The sequence below is a fragment of the Pseudophryne corroboree genome, chromosome 6, assembly GCF_028390025.1.
Source record: "Pseudophryne corroboree isolate aPseCor3 chromosome 6, aPseCor3.hap2, whole genome shotgun sequence".
Classification (NCBI taxonomy): Eukaryota; Metazoa; Chordata; class Amphibia; order Anura; family Myobatrachidae; genus Pseudophryne; species Pseudophryne corroboree.
This window is the reverse complement of record NC_086449.1, coordinates 455697693-455715489: the sequence shown is the minus strand read 5'-3', so window position 1 is coordinate 455715489 and position 17797 is coordinate 455697693. Positions and strand designations below refer to the sequence as shown.

At 47.9% G+C, this 17797-nt stretch overlaps 1 protein-coding gene across 1 annotated transcript in view; it reads right to left on the bottom strand.

The window, feature by feature from the left end:
• The window catches only part of MOV10L1 (Mov10 like RNA helicase 1), a 432265-nt gene that overhangs the window by 104664 nt on the left and 309804 nt on the right, over window positions 1–17797 (bottom strand). Inside the window, exons 17-19 of the mRNA XM_063929997.1 lie at window positions 15450–15549; window positions 15206–15370; window positions 1747–1920 (exon numbers count right to left, since the gene is read on the bottom strand). Of these exons, the coding sequence (XP_063786067.1) occupies window positions 1747–1920; window positions 15206–15370; window positions 15450–15549 (439 nt within the window). The remainder of the gene's footprint in view (window positions 1–1746; window positions 1921–15205; window positions 15371–15449; window positions 15550–17797) is intronic.

Sequence of the window (17797 nt, the reverse complement as noted above, 5' to 3'; positions counted from 1 at the left end):
GATAGAGGACAGGACCCCACTAGCCCTTTGGGGAGACAGAGGGAGAGTTTGCCAGCACACACCAGAGCGCTATATATATATATATATAGGGATAACCTTATATAAGTGTTACTCCCTTTTATAGCTGCTGTTTATAATTTAGCTGCCAATAGTGCCCCCCCTCTCTCGTTTTTACCCTGATTCTGTAGGGACTGCAGGGGAGAGTCAGGGAGCCGTCCTTCCAGCGGAACTGTGAGGGAAAATGGCGCTTGTGTGCTGAGGAGATAGGCTCCGCCCCTTCACGACGGCCTTATCTCCCGCTTTTTTCTGGAAAATTGGCAGGGGTTAAATACATCCATATAGCCCAGGAGCTATATGTGATGTATTTCTTTTGCCATCCTAAGGTATTTCTGTTTTTTATTGCGTCTCAGGGCGCTCCCCCCCAGCGCCCTGCACCCTCAGTGACCGGAGTGTGAAGTGTGCTGAGAGCAATGGCGCACAGCTGCAGTGCTGTGCGCTACCTTAGTTGAAGACAGGAACGTCTTCTGCCGCCGATTTCACCGGACCTCTTCGTTCTTCTGGCTCTGTAAGGGGGCCGGCGGCGCGGCTCCGGGACCCATCCAGGCTGAACCTGTGATCGTCCCTCTGGAGCTAATGTCCAGTAGCCTAAGAAACCCAATCCACTCTGCACGCAGGTGAGTTAGTTTCTTCTCCCCTTAGTCCCACGATGCAGTGAGCCTGTTGCCAGCAGGACTCACTGAAAATAAAAAACCTAAAATAAACTTTTACTCTAAGCAGCTCAGGAGAGCCACCTAGCATGCACCCTTCTCGTTCGGGCACAAAAATCTAACTGAGGCTTGGAGGAGGGTCATAGGGGGAGGAGCCAGTGCACACCAGCTAGTTCAAGCTTTTACTTTTGTGCCCAGTCTCCTGCGGAGCCGCTATTCCCCATGGTCCTTACGGAGTCCCAGCATCCACTTAGGACGTTAGAGAAATAGTTATACCCAAAAATATTATCAACAGTATTGCTCAGTAAAATAAAAATGCAAAGAATGAATGAAGTGAATAAAATTGCAATAAATGCAAATTGATTGCCATCTGTTCCTTTTCGTTATATATACGTATTAACCATTATATGGTTATTTTAAATTCCTAGATATTAGTCAGTCTAACTGTAGTACCAGGATTCAATATACAGTAGTTAGAATTAGTTTGTGTTGTGTCTCTTTAGATAAACAGCATTAGCACAGAATACTATCATTAGGTGAGCAGTGTATTTAATCTGTCATAAATGTAACACACATGCGTTCATTAGGACTTTAGAAAATTCTTATTTCTATCACAGTCCCAGTTAAATAGTAATTTTTAAGATACCGCCTTACAGCTGCAGAGCATTGCTCAAGGAAGAGAGCAGATCAGAATTTATAAACACACAATTAACATTTTGTTCATATTTCTGTAACATTATTACAATTGGGAAGGGTACAGGAGACCAGCGCTCACAATGCCGGCGGCCTCATGACAGACAGCGGCATCCCAATGCTTAAAATTACGACACCTCGTGGGTAAGTATACTAACCCTCCCTTCTGTTAGCCTAACCCTAATCTCCCTTCCTGCAGCCTGAAAGCTGCCTTACCCTCCCCAAGATGTTGGCTGTCGTGATTCCGGTGTTGGGATTCTGACACCAGTCTTCTGCCCGCTGGCATTCTAAACATCCGCATGCCCACTACATCCCATACAATTTATTAAACTGGGACGCTACATACCCTGACCCCATGGAAAATTAATGGGAATCCTTTCTTGGGCAGCTTGTCCCATCTCAAGAGACGATTCACAACTGTTGGATCTGCACAGACTTCCAGTTCTTTGTGGTAGAACAGCTTGGATGGGAGCTGAAGCAAGGCAACGTGTGACCTATAGTTCTTCCTAAGCTTTGTGATCTTTCAATAATAATAAAAAAACAAAACAAGATCAGATATAATTTAATGCAGGGGTTTCCAACCACTGTTCTCAAGGCTTACTAACAGTCCAGGTTTTAAGGATAGCCATACTTGAGCACATGTGGCTTAATTAATACCTCAGGATTTTAATTTAATTATCGGTGCTCAAGCATGGATATCACTAAAACATGGACTGTTAGTGTGCTTTGAGGACTGTGTGATTTAATGACTGAATAGTGTAGCCAATTAATCCCTTTCACTTAATGAGGGTTTTATCACCCTTGTGAGGAGGCCATTTTCCAATATTATCACCAGTCACATTCCAACATCAAAATCAGATTTATTTATTTTTTAAATGCGGTACCCACACAAATTACACCTTGTTTTGTTCAAAACACTTCATATTTTTACGTATTCTAACACGTAAACATTCTTTTAACCCAAAACAGTCAAAGAGAGTGTTTTTTTTTTATTGATTTTCTAAAAAATTTTAAGAAAGGGAACAAAAGGTAAATGTAATTATTTAATCTTCTAAACACAAAAATAGGATTTTAGTACCTACCGGTAAATCCTTTTCTCCTAGTACGTAGAGGATGCTGGAGACTCCAAAAGGACCATGGGGTATAGACGGGATCCGCAGGAGCTTGGGCACACTAAGAAGACTTTTACTGGGTGTGAACTGGCTCCTCCCTCTATGCCCCTCCTCCAGACCTCAGTTATAGGAACTGTGCCCAGGAGAGACGGACATTTCGAGGAAAGTATTTTTGTTTAAACTAAGGGCGAGAAACCTACCAGCCCACACCACAACCGGAGTATCAGGAAACCAGACAACAGTATGAATTAACAGCAGCAACAAGCTGAATATAACTAATACACAACCAGCATGTAAACAATTTTAACCAGTAATAATACACTGCAAGTAACAGTCCGCACTGGGATGGGCGCCCAGCATCCTCTACGGACTAGGAGAAAAGGATTTACCGGTAGGTATTAAAATCCTATTTTCTCTTACGTCCTAGAGGATGCTGGGGACTCCAAAAGGACCATGGGGTCTATACCAAAGCTCCAGAACGGGCGGGAGAGTGCGGACGACTCTGCAGCACAGATTGAGCAAACATGAGGTCCTCATCAGCCAGGGTATCAAACTTGTAAAACCTAGCAAAGGTGTTTGAACCCGACCACGTAGCTGCCCAGCAAAGCTGAAGTGCCGAGACCCCTCGGGCAGCCGCCCAAGACGAGACCACTTTTCTGGTAGAATGGGCCTTTACTGACTTCGGCAACGGTAGCCCAGCCGAAGAATGAGCTTGCTGAATCGTATTACAAATCCAGCGTGCAATAGTTTGCTTAGAAGCAGGATTTCCAATCTTGTTGGAAGCATACAGGACAAACAAAGCCTCTGTTTTCCTGGTAAGAGCCGTTCTGGCGACGTAAATTTTCAAAGCTCTTACAACATCAAGAGACTTTGGAACCGCCACAGGCACCACAATAGGTTGGTTAATGTGAAACGAAGAAACCACCTTCGGCAGAAATTGTTGACGAGTCCTCAATTCTGCTCTATCCGAATGGAAGATCAAATATGGTCTCTTGTGAGATAAGGCCGCCAATTCTGACACTCGCCTGGCAGACGCCAGAGCCAAAAGCATGACCACCTTCCAAGTGAGAAACTTTAACTCAACCTTACGCAAAGGTTCAAACCAGTGAGACATAAGGAATTGTAACACCACTTCAAGATCCCACGGCGCCACAAATGGAGGATGGATATGCAGCACTCCCTTCACGAAAGTCTGAACCTCTGGAAGGACGGCCAATTCCTTTTGAAAGAAAATAGATAAAGCCGAAATCTGCACTTTGATGGAACCCAATTTCAGGCCTGCATCGACGCCTGCCTGCAAAAAATGGAGAAACCGACCCAAGTGAAATTCCTCCGCAGGAGCAGCTTTGGTTTCACACCACGAAACATACTTTCTCCAAATACGGTGATAATGTTTCGCCGTAACCTCCTTCCTAGCCTTAAGGAGAGTGGGGATGATCTCCCCAGGAATACCTTTTCGAGCTAAGATTTGGCGCTCAACTTCCACGCCATCAAATGCAGCCGTGGTAAGTCCGGAAACACGCAGGGCCCCTGCAGTAACAAGTCCTCTCTTAGAGGAAGCGGCCAAGGATCTTCCACAAGCAATTCCCGAAGATCCGGATACCAGGCCCTGCGTAGCCAGTCCGGAACGGCGAGAATCGCCTGAACCCTTGTTCGTCGTATGATCCCCAGCACCTTTGGAATGAGAGGAAGCGGAGGGAACACATATACCGACTGAAACACCCACGGAGTTACCAGGGCGTCCACTGCACTGGCTTGGGGGTCTCTTGACCTGGAACAATACCTCGGAAGCTTCTTGTTGAGGCGAAACACCATCATGTCTAGTAGAGGAATTTCCCAACGCCCCGTCACTTCTGCAAATACCTCTTGGTGAAAAGCCCACTCTCCCGGATGGAGATCGTGTCTGCTGAGGAAGTCTGCTTCCCAGTTGTCCACGCCCGGGAGGAAGACTGCTGACAGAGCGCTCACGTGCTGTTCCGCCCAGCGAAGGATTCTTGTGGCCTCTGCCATAGCCATCCTGCTCCTTGTTCCGCCTTGGCGGTTCACGTACGCCACCGCTGTTATGTTGTCCGACTGGATCAGGACAGGACGACCCTGAAGAAGGCTCTTTGCTTGTAGCAGGCCGTTGTAAATGGCTCTTAACTCGAGAACATTTATGTGGAGACAAGATTCCTGGTTTGACCATTTTCCCTGGAAATTTCTTCCTTGCGTGACTGCGCCCCAGCCTCGGAGACTTGCATCTGTTGTCAGCAGGACCCAGTCCTGGATTCCGAATCGGCATCCCTCTAGAAGATGAGAGCTTTGTAGCCACCACGGGAGAGAAATCCTGGCCCTGGAAGATAGACTTATTTTCCGGTGCATGTGCAGGGGAGACCCGGACCATTTGTTCAGCAGATCCCACTGAAACACCCGGGCATGAAACCTGCCAAACGGAATGGCTTCGTAAGCCGCAACCATCTTCCCCAGAACCCGAGTACATTGATGAATCGACACACTTGTCGGTCTCAGAAGCTCCCTGACCATTGTCTGTATTTCCAGAGCTTTGTCTTCCGGAAGAAACAAACACTCTCTGTAACTCCGTGTCTAGAATCATGCCCAGAAAGGGCAGCCGAGTGGCCGGGATCAACTGAGACTTTGGCAAATTTAGAACCCAACCGTGTTGTCGCAGAATCGACAGACAGATCCACATTTCTTAACAACTGTTCCTTGGACCTCGCCTTTATCAGGAGATCGTCCAAGTACGGGATAATTGTAACCCCTTGCTTGCGAAGGAGAACCGTAATTTCTGCCATGACTTTGGTGAAAACCCTCGGGGCTGTGGAAAGCCCAAACGGCAACATCTGAAATTGGTAATGACAATCCTGCACCGCAAATCTCAGGAAGGCCTGATGCGGAGGATATATCGGGACGTGTAAGTAGGCATCCTTTATGTCGACTGACGCCATAAACCCCCCCCCCCTTCTAGGCTGGAGATCACAGCTCGAAGAGATTCCATCTTGAACTTGAAAACTTTCAAGTATGGATTGAGGGATTTTAGGTTCAGAATCGGTCTGACTGAACCGTCCAGCTTCGGTACGACAAAGAGGCTCGAATAGAACTCCTCCCCCCGTTGGGACAGGGGAACGGGAACAATGACCCTCTGTAGACACAACTTTTGTATTGCAGCATTTACCACATCTCTTTCCGGAAGAGACACTGGCAAGGCCGAAATGAAAAAGCGGTGAGGGGGCATCTACTGAAACTCCAGCTTGTATCCCTGAGACACTGTCTAGGACACAAGGATCCAGGCCTGATTGAACCCAGACCTGACTGAAGATATGTAGACGGCCCCCCACCGGCCCGGACTCCCGCAGGGGAGCCCCAGTGTCACGCGGTGGACTTGGTAGAGGCGGGGGAGGACTTTTGGTCCTGGGCGCCTGATACTGCAGGCGACTTCCTTCCCCTTCCTCTACCCTTAGAAGCGAGGAAGGACGAGCCTTTTCCTCGCTTGTATTTATTGGGTTGAAAGGACTGCATCTGCTGATGGGGTGCCTTTTTCTGTTGTGTGGGAACATAAGGAAGAAAAGATGACTTACCCGCAGTCGCGGTAGACACCAGGTCAGCCAGGCCGTCACCAAACAAGACACTACCTTTGAAGGGAAGAGCTTCCATATTCTTCTTGGAGTCGGCATCAGCATTCCATTGATGGATCCACAGCGCCCTCCTGGCCGAGACCGCCATGGCATTGGCTCTTGATCCCAAGAGACCAATATCCCTCGCTGCATCCTTCAGGTAATCAGCAGCGTCCTTGATATAACCAAGAGTCAAAAGATTATCTTTATCAAGGGTATCCATATCAGAAGCAAAATTATCAGCCCATTTAGCAATAGCACTACTCAACCATACCGACGCCACAACAGGTCTGAGCAATGCACCCGTATTAACGAAAATGGCCTTCAAAGACGTTTCCAGATGCGATCCGCCGGATCCTTGAGAGCTGCCGTGTCATGGGACGGAAGCGCCACCTTCTTAGACAAACGGGATAGAGCCTTGTCGACATTCGGAGACGACTCCCATTTTTTCCTGTCATCAGAGGGGAAAGGATACGCCATGAAAATTCTCTTTGGGAATCTGCCATCTCTTGTCTGGTGACTCCCAAGCCTTTTCACAAAGAGCATTCATTTCATGAGAGGGAGGAAACTTCACCTCAGGTCTTTTCCCTTTAAATAAACAAATCCTTGTTTCCTGCACTGCAGGTTCGTCAGAGATACGTAAAACATCTTTAATAGCCACAATCATGTACTGAATACTCTTAACTAGCCTTAGGTGTAAAGTAGCCTCATTGAAATCGACATCGGAATTAGAATCCGTGTCGATATCCGTATCTACCATCTGGGTAAACAAACGCTTTTGTGACCCTGAAGGGGTCTGCACCTGAGTCAAAGCATCCTCCATGGATTTCCTCCATACTTGTGTCTGAGACTCAGATTTAACCAACCTCTTAGACAATGAGGCCACATTTGCATTAAGTGTACTTAACATAGTAACCAAATCAGGTGTCGACTGTGCCGACAGAGCCATTTCCAACCCCTTTTCTGCGCCCCCAGTAACCTCCTCCGGGGAGGAACACTCAGCCTCAGACATGGCGACACGTAGTACCGACACACCCACACACACACTGCCCAAACCAGGGGACAGACCCACAGGGAAGCCCGGAGAGAGAAACACAGAGGGAGTATGCCAGCTCACACCCCAGCGCCCATATATCACACCAATATAATATATGATGATAGAGCTTCTCTTAATTAGAAACAAGCACCAATTTATCTGTTCTGTGCCGTGCCCCCCCGTTTTGCTCCCTTTTACTTGAATGGAGCCTGGAGGTCCCGGGCCAGCGTCTCATGCAGTGGCTGTGAATGAGAGAAAATGGCGCTGGTGAGCTGTGCAGCTAAGCCCCGCCCCTTCCAGGCGCACTTCAGTCCCGCAAAAATTCAAATATCTTATGCTGGCGGGGGTAACGAAAATGCCTGTCTGCCAGCTCACAATGACTCCAGTAACATGCTGCTCAGGGCGCTCCCCCCACCCCCTCAGCGCCCTGCACCCGCAAGTGCCATTGGTGAAGTGCGCTGTACCTCGTTACTGAAGTCTTCTGCCGTCTGATGTCTTCGGATCTTCTCATACTCACCCGGCTTCTGTGAGGGGGGTGACGGCGCGGCTCCGGGAACAAGCAGCTAGGCGAACCAAGTGATCGAACCCTCTGGAGCTAATGGTGTCCAGTAGCCTAAGAAGCAGAGCCCTTATCTAAGCAGAAGTAGGTCTGACTTCTCTCCCCTCAGTCCCACGATGCAGGGAGCCTGTAGCCAGCAGGTCTCCCTGAAAATAAAAAACCTAACAAAAGTCTTTTCTAGAGAAACTCAGTAGAGCTCACCTAGTGTGTGTCCAGTCACTCCTGGGCACAAAGTCTAACTGAGGTCTGGAGGAGGGGCATAGAGGGAGTAGCCAGTTCACACCCAGTAAAAGTCTTTTTAGTGTGCTCAAGCTCCTGCGGATCCTGTCTATACCCCATGGTCCTTTTGGAGTCCCCAGCATCCTCTAGGACGTAAGAGAAAAAATATTTACTTTGTGGTTCTTGTTTGGCCAATAATCCATCTTTCCAAAATAGCAAAAATCAGGATATTGTGTGTAGGTTGTAACAGAACCCCCCCAGCCGCACCCGTTTTAACGGAAAGTGCATTTTGTTTACACACTTTCACTGTCTCAACTTAAACGCTATGGGTCAGGGGAATTCAATAAATTAGCCAGGGTTAATTATCATGGCTAATTGATCCCCAGGGGGGGTTATTTATCTATCCCCGATAGCCGGCACTATCCGGGATTTTGTTTCACCTGCAGAAGAAACAAAAATAAGATTTTAAACCTACGGGTAAATCTATTTCTCCTAGTCCGTAGAGGATGCTGGGGACTCCGTAAGGAGATAGGGCACCTAAATGAGGTATAGACGGGCTCCGCAGGAGATAGGGCACCTAAAAAGAACTTTGACTATGGGTGTGCACTGGCTCCTCCCTCTATGCCCCTCCTCCAGACCCCAGTTAGAGAACTGTGCCCAGAGGAGATGGACAATACAAGGCAGGATTTAGCAATCCAAGGGCAAGATTCATACCAGCCCACACCAAGCATACCATGTAACCTGGAACATACATAACCAGTTAACAGTATGAACAAACAACAGTAACGGTCCAAGACCTATTCCAACTGTAACATAACCCTTATGTAAGCAACAACTATATACAAGTCTTGCAGAGTTTCCGCACTGGGACGGGCGCCCAGCATCCTCTACGGACTAGGAGAAATAGATTTACCGGTAGGTTTAAAATCTTATTTTCTCTTTCGTCCTAGCGGATGCTGGGGACTCCGTAAGGACCATGGGGTTTATACCAAAGCATCCAATCGGGCGGGAGAGTGCGTATGACTCTGCAGCACCGACTGAGCAAACGCTAGGTCCTCATCAGCCAGGGTATCAAACTTGTAGAATTTAGCAAAAGTGTTTGACCCCGACCAAGTCGCCGCTCGGCAAAGCTGTAATGCCGAGCCGCCCAAGAAGAGCCCACCTTCCTAGTGGAATGGGCTTTAACCGAATTTGGTACCGGCAATCCAGCCGTAGAATGAGCCTGCTGAATCGTATTACAGATCCAGCGAGCAATAGTCTGCTTCGAAGCAGGTGCGCCAATCTTATTAGCAGCATACAAGACAAACAGAGCCTCTGTTTTCCTAATTCTAGCCGTCCTGGCTACATAAATCTTTAAGGCCCTAACTACGTCCAGGGATCTGGAATCCTCCAGGTCACTTGTAGCCACAGGCACCACAATAGGTTGATTCATATGGAACAAAGAAACCACTTTAGGCAAAAATTGAGGACGTGTCCTCAATTCAGCTCGATCCACATGAAAAATCAAGTAGGGGCTCTTGTGTGACAAAGCCGCCAATTCTGACACTCGCCTTGCTGATGCTAAGGCCAACAACATGACCACCTTCCAGGTAAGAAATTTCAACTCAACCTTGTTAAGCGGTTCAAACCAGTGTGATCTTAGGAACTGCAACACCACGTTCAGGTCCCCTGGTGCCACTGGAGGCACAAAAGGGGGCTGGATGTGCAGCACTCCCTTTACAAACGTCTGGACTTCTGGAAGAGAAGCCAATTCCTTATGAAAGAAAATCGAGAGGGCCGAAATCTGTACCTTAACAGAGCCTAATTTCAGGCCCATATCCACTCCTGTCTGTAGGAAGTGGAGAAGACGACCCAGATGAAAATCTTCCGTAGGTGCATTCTTGGTCTCACACCAAGACACATACTTTCGCCAGATACGGTGATAATGTTTTACCGTCACCTCCTTCCTAGCCTTTATTAAAGTAGGGATGACCTCTTCCGGAATCCCCTTTTTCGCTAGGATTTGGCGTTCAACCGCCAAACGTAACCGCGGTAAGTCTTGAAATACACAGGGCCCCTGTTGCAACAGGTCTTCCCTCAGAGGAAGAGGCCAGGGATCCCCTGTGAGCATCTCTTGTAGATCCGAGTACCAGGCCCTTCGAGGCCAGTCTGGGACAACGAGTATCGTCTGTACTCTTCTTCGTCTTATGATCCTCAACACTTTTGTGATGAGAGGAAGAGGAGGAAACACGTAGACAGATTTGAACACCCACGGTGTTATCAGAGCGTCCTACTGCCTGAGGGTCCCGAGACCTGGCACAATACCTCCGAAGCTTTTTGTTGAGGCGTGACGCCATCATGTCTATTTGAGGAGTTCCCCAAAGACGCGTTACGTCTGCAAAGACTTCTTGATGAAGTCCCCACTCTCCTGGATGGAGATCGTGTCTGCTGAGGAAATCTGCTTCCCAGTTGTCCACTCCCGGAATGAAGACAGCCGACAGAGCGCTTACATGATTTTCTGCCCAGCGAAGGATCCTTGTGGCTTCTGCCATCGCGACTCTGCTTCTTGTCCCGCCTTGGCAGTTCACATGAGCCACTGCTGTGACACGGTCTGATTGAATTAGAACCCGTAGGTTTCGAAGAAGACTCTCCGCTTGTCAAAGGCCGTTGTAAATGGCCCTGAGTTCCAACACATTGATGTGTAGACAGGACTCCTGGTCTGACCAGAGACCCTGAAATTTTTTTCCCTGTGTGACCGCTCTCCATCCTCGGAGGCTCGCGTCCGTGGTAACCAGGATCCAATCCTGAATTCCGAACCTGCGACCCTCCAGGAGGTGAGCACTTTGCAACCACCACAGGAGGGACACTCTGGCCCCTGGGGACAGAGTTATTTTCCGATGTAAGTGCAGATGGGACCCCGACCACTTGTCCAGAAGGTCCCATAGAAAAGTCCTTGCATGGAACCTTCCGAAGGGAATGGCCTCGTAGGCCGCCACCATTTTTCCCAGAACTCGAGTGCATTGGTGAACTGATACCCTTTTTGGTTTTAGCAGGTCTCTGACCATGTTCTGGATGTCTTGGGCTCTCTCTATTGGGAGGAAGACCTTCATTTGTTCCGTATCCAGTATCATACCTAGGAACGGTAGTCGAGTTGTCGGTGACTTCGGTAGATTTAGAGTCCAACCGTGTTGCTGGAGCACTCTCAGAGAGAGCGCCACACTGCTCAGCAATTTCTCCCTTGATCTCGCTTTTATCAGGAGATCGTCCAAGTATGGGATAATTGTGACTCCATGCTTGCGCAGGACCACCATCATTTCCGCCATTATCTTGGTGAAAATCCTCGGGGCCGTGGATAGTCCAAACGGCAACGTCTGAAATTGGTAATGACAATCCTGTACAGCGAATCTCAGGTATTCCTGATGGGGGGCATATATGGGGACATGCAGGTACGCATCCTTTATGTCCAGAGACACCATAAACTCCCCCTCCTCCATGTTGGCCATTATCGCTCTGAGAGATTCCATTTTGAATTTGAATCTTTTTATGTACAGGTTTAGGGATTTCAGATTCAAAATAGGTCTGACCGAACCGTCCGGTTTCGGGACCACAAATAGGGTTGAGTAGTAACCTCTTCCCTGCTGGTGCAGAGGAACCTTGATTATCACTTGCTGTATACACAGCGTTTGAATTGCAGCTAACACTATATCCCTTTCCGATGTGGAAGCTGGTAGGGCCGATTTGAAAAATCGGCGCGGGGGCACCTCCTCGAATTCCAATTTGTAACCCTGGGAAACTATTTCCAACACCCAGGGATTCAGGTCCGAACTGACCCAGGCCTGACTGAAAAGTCGAAGACGTGCCCCCACCGGTGCGGTCTCCCTCGGGGGAGCCCCAGCGTCATGCTGTGGGTTTTGTAGCAGCCGGGGAGGACTTTTTTTCCTGGGCACCTGCCGAAGCAGGTGCTCTTTTGCCTCTGCCCTTTCCTCTGGCGAGGAAAGAAGATCCCCGACCTCTTCTGGACTTGTGCGACCGAAAGGACTGCATCTGATAGGGTGTTACTTTCTTTTGCTGCTGGGAAATATATGGTAAAAAATATGATTTACCTGCTGTCGCTGTGGAAACCAGGTCCATCAGCCCATCCCCAAACAACACATCACCCTTATAGGGTAGTACTTCCATATGTTTCTTGGAATCCGCATCACCCGTCCATTGGCGAGTCCATAAGGATCTTCTCGCTGAGATAGACATGGCATTGGCCCTAGAAGCTAGCAATCCAATGTCCCTTTGAGCATCCTTCATAAATAAGACTGCGTCCTTTATGGGGGCTAGAGTTAAGAATATAGTATCCTTATCCATATTATCAAATTGATCTGTCAGCTCATCTGTCCAAGCTGCAATCGCGCTACACACCCATGCCGACGCAATTGTCGGTCTTAGCACAGCCCCTGTATGAAAATAAATACACTTTAAGGTAGTTTCTTGCCTGCGATCTGCAGGGTCCTTAAGGGCCGCTGTGTCAGGAGACGGTAGCGCCACTTTCTTGGACAAGCGCGTCAGGGCCTTGTCCACAGTGGGGGAAGATTCCCAAATCTCCCTGTCCTGCTTAGGGAAGGGGTATGCCATATAAATTCTTTTGGGGATCTGCGGTCTCTTTTCCGGAGTCTCCCAAGCTTTCCCAAAGAAATCATTTAATTCATGAGATGCGGGAAAATTAATAATCTGTTTCTTTTCCTTAAACATGTGTACCCTTGTGTCGGGGACCGAGGGTTCATCCTCAATATGCAACACATCCCGTATTGCCACAATCATACACTGAATGGTTTTAGTCACCCTAGGGTGCAATTTTACTTCGTCATAGTCGACACTGGAATCAGAGTCCGTGTCGGTAGTAGTGTCTTGTGTTAAGGGACGCTTTTGAGACCCCGACGGGCCCTGTGAGTCGGTCCAATCCGAGGATTGACCCCCTGATGTCCCCCCTAATTCAGCCTTATCAAGCCTTTTTTTGTAAAGATGCCACACTTGCATTCAACATATGCCACATGTCCATCCAATCCGGAGTCGGCACAACCGACGGGGACACGCCACTCATTTGCTCCACCGCCTCCTTGGAGAAGCCTTCCGCCTCAGATATGTCGACACACAGGTACCGACACCCCCCCCACACACACACACACACAGGGATTAACCTATAAGGGGACAAACCCCAACCAGGCCCTTAGGAGAGACAGAGAGAGAGTATGCCAGCACACACCCAGCGCTTAATAACACTGGAAAGATATTCATGCAGCTTCTGTGGAGAAAATGGCGCTGGTTAGTGCTGGGGATAAAGCTCCGCCCACCCAACGGCGGGCTTCGGTCCCGGTGATTTTTTTATAGAAAATGGCGGGGGATCATAGAATTACTGCCCAGCAGCCTAATCTACCTGGTCAGTGCCCAAATGTGAGGTTTATTGCTGCCCAGGGCGCCCCCCCCCCCTGCGCCCTGCACCCTTCAGTGCTGCTCTGTGTGTGTGACTGGGAGCAATGGCGCGCAGCGGTAACCTCATGAAGATCTGATGTCTTCTGCCGCCTAAGATGTCTTCTGCCTTCTCATCCGGCTTCTGTCTTCGGCATCTGTGAGGAGGACGGCGGCGCGGCTACGGGACGAACCCCAGGTAAAACCTGTGTTCCGACTCCCTCTGGAGCCAATGGTGTCCAGTAGCCTTAGAAGCAGTGCCCAACTTGACAAGCCAGCTCTGCTTCTCTCTCCTCGGTCCCACGATGCAGGGAGCCTGTTGCCACCAGGACTCCCTGAAAATAAAAAACCTAACAAAATTCTTATCCACAGAAAACTCTGGAGAGCTCTCTGCAGTGCACCCATTCTCCTCTGGGCACAAGATCTAACTGTGGTCTGGAGGAGGGGCATAGAGGGAGGAGCCAGTGCACACCCATAGTCAAAGTTCTTTTTAGGTGCCCTATCTCCTGCGGAGCCCGTCTATACCCCATGGTCCTTACGGAGTCCCCAGCATCCTCTAGGACGTAAGAGAAATCCCTGATAAGTGCTGTGCTTTCTTGATAAAATCAGGATTAACCACAATTTTTTGTGGGGTAATTCAATTACCCCGTTTTTTTCAGCCCTGTTTGCACGAACACACACAGATACGGGATAAGATCCTGTATCCATGTGTTTTAACTTATGTTGCCGCAAATACAGCAATTTTTTTGTAATGCAGCCTTTTTGTGGAGGATGAGTGGGTCTTGCCCTCTGCAGTCTAGCGGTATATCCAGAGGACAAGCCTATGCAGCGAATATGTTAAGCAGGCTAATAATAATAATAATAATAATAATAATAATAATATTAGCTTATTAACCGGAAACTCTATAGCACAGCTTCTGGACAGCCAAATTTCATGGATTTCAGCTTAAATATGTGTATACTGCATATAAGAGTATAATCAAAGTCAACGTCATGCTGATATTTTCATCCGATAGAAAACATACTAATGATAGGATTATGTAATGTAAAGTATTGTACTTTTTGTCAAAGTGCAGTAAGTTACTGGAACAAAGAATAAGAATTATTAAATTAGAAATAGCTGTTTTTAAAGAAACAACAGATTACAGTAGACAATTTGTTTTTTAAGGAGACACAATAAGTAAGTTTATTGACCTGCTTGACTGGTAAAAGTCAAATAAATTAGCACAATAGTAAATTTACATAAAAAAAAAACAAATGTGTCTGTTCTACTCTACGCAACGGACAAGGACCCTCATTCCGAGTTGATCGCTCGCTACGGATTTTTGCAGCGCAGCGATTATGGCAGAAGGGGGCTAATCTGTGCATGCACCGCAATGCGCAGGCGCGTCGTGCAAGTACAAAGACCTTTATGGTTTTGCACAGGTTCTAGCGATGCTTTGAGTCGCACTGGCGGAAGCAAGGAGATTGACAGGAAGTGAGAGTTTCTGGGTGACAACTGACCGTTTTCTTGGAGTGTTTGGAAAAATGCAGGCGTGGCTGGGCGTTTGCTGGGCGGGTATCGGACGTCAATACCGGATCCTTCATTGTAGCAATCATCGCACAGAATAAGTAACTACAGGGCTGGTCTTGTCCTGCACAAATGTGTTTGCAGGCGCTCTGCTGCACAGGCGTTCGCACTCCTGCAAAGCGAAAATAAACTCCCCCGTGGGTGGCAACTATGCGTTTGTACGGCTGCTAAAAGTAGCTAGCGAGCGATCAACTCGGAATGAGGGCCAAGAGCAGCTTCAGCCAAAGCACTGATGTATCTAACTTTCAACTTGTGCTCCACATACCAACAATGGATTATAGTTCCCACAGGCCCCATAGGTTTCTTCATCTCTTAAATAAATTGGCAGAGCCATTAGTCGCTCCAGCAGTGATATATTAAGCCCATATGCCAAAGCAATTCTAGACTTTATCACTGGTCCAAGTTGCATGGGATCTCCTGCAAGAATGATCTGTAAAAAGTAAAAATGCATTTGAAAATGGAGCCATTTACAGTGAATGCTTGAAGAGTTGCTTGGTAAGAATTTGTACCTGTCCGGTCACTTCAGATACTAGGCCCAGAGGTATGAGACACTCTGGTTCACTGGCTTGTCCAGCTTCATCAATGAATATGTGAGTAAAGTGCCCGACTCTGAAACAATCCAAGAGTATCAAGAGACAGCATGTGATTTTAGAGTTTTTGTATGTTCTATAAACAGGATTTATATAGATTTAGGTCACATTATACATAGACATTTGTGAAACCCATATCTGAAAGCAATTGTAAAAATAGGAATTTAATACCTACTGGTAATTCCTTTTCTCGTAGTCCGTAGTGGATACTGGGGAATACTAGAATACTATGGGGTATAGATCAGGTCCACTGGAGCCTGGCACTTTAAGAAATGAATAGTGTGTGCTGGCTCCTCCCATCTATGCCCCTCCTAGCAGACTCAGTCTAGGAAACTGTGCCCGGGGAAACGGACATACTTTGAGAGAAGGATATAACACATAGGCCCTCATTCCGAGTTGTTCGCTCGCTAGCAGATTTTAGCAGCATTGCACACGCTAGGCCGCCTCCCTCTGGGAGTATATCTTAGCTTAGCAGAATTGCGAACGAAAGATTAGCAGAATTGTGAATAGAAAATTCTTAGCAGTTTCTGAGTAGCTCGAGACTTACTCCTACACTGCGATCAGCTCAGCCCGTTTCGTTCCTGGTTTGACGTCACAAACACGCCCTGCGTTCGGCCAGCCACTCCCCTGTTTCTCCAGACACTCCCGCGTTTTATCCTGGCACGCCTGCGTTTTTTCCGCACACTCCCAGAAAACGCTTAGTTTCCGCCCAGAAACACCCACTTCCTGTCAATTACACTCCGATCACTTCAACGATGAAAATTCTTCGTTCGGACGTGAGTAAATCTACTAAGTTTTGTGCTAAAATACTTAGCGCATGCGCATTGCGTACCATGCGCATGCGCATTTTTGCCTTAATCGCTCCATTGCGAAAATCGGCAACGAGCGAACAACTCGGAATGACCCCCCATAAAGCGGTACGGTAACGAACCAACACACAACAATAAGATAACAGCGCTAACCAAAACAGAGGAAAGCAACGATAACTAAAGAAGGATGGCAACGCTAATCAAACATGGAACAGGGAAGCAACAGCAAACCCAACCATCACACTTAGGTAAGCAGGAAAACGAAGCACTGAGGCGGGTGCCCAGTATCCACTACGGACAACGAGAAAAGGAATTACCAGTAGTTATTAAATTCCTATTTTCTCTTATGTCCCAGTGGATACTGGGGAATACTAGATTACCATGGGGATGTCCTAAAGCTCCCAGAACGAGTGGGAGAGTGCTGAGACCCCTGCAAAACCACCTGACCAAACTGGTGGTCATCTTTGGCCAAGGTGTCAACCCTGTAGAATTTAACAAAGGTGTTCACACCAGACCAAATTGCCGAGACACCCCGGGCAGCCGCCCAGGAAGAACCCGCCGACCTTGTGGAGCGGGCTTGAACAGAACTCGGCAGCGGCAGAGCCGCTGAAGTATAAGCTTGTTGGATAGTCAATTTGAGCCAACGAGCAATGGACTGTTTGGAGGCAGGACGACCAATTTTCTTAGCATCATAAAGGACGAAGAACGAGTCAGACTTCCTATGACGAGCTGTCCTTTTGATGTAAATTCTCAAAGCCAATACAACATCCAGGGACTCTGGAGCAACTGAAGTGTCGGATCAGACGAACCACAATATGTTGATTCACATGAAAGGCTGATACCACTTTTTGCAAAAACTGTGGCCGAGTTCTGAGCTCCGCCCTATCCTCGTGAAACACAAAGTAAGGGCTCTTATAGGAGAAGGCCCCCAACTGCGACACGCCTGGCCGAAGCCAAGGCCAGTAACATAACAGTCTTCCACGTCAGGTATTTTAAGTCAACCCTCTGCAAGGGTTCACACCAATCGACTGGAGAAAGGTCAAAACATCATTGAGGTCCCAAGGAGCAGTGGGAGGAAAAAAGGGTGGCTGAATGTGCAACACCCCCTTAAGAAAGGTCTGTACTTCAGGAAGTACCGCCAGTTGTTTCTGAAAGAAGACAGAGAGAGCCGAGATCTGAACCTTGATGGAGCCTAATCGTAGGTCCTTATCTACTCCTGCTTGCAGGAACAGTAGAAACCAGCGCAGACGGAATTCCACAGGAGAACATTTTTGACCCTCACACAGAGAAACATACTTCTTCCAAATACGGTGGTAATGTCTGGAGGTAACCACCTTACGGGCCTGAACCATAGTGAAAACCACCTTGGATGGAAGACCCCTCCTGGTTAAAATTTCCCTCTCAACCTTCAGGCCGTCAAACGTAGCCGCTGTAAGTCTGGATAGACGAAGAGTCCTT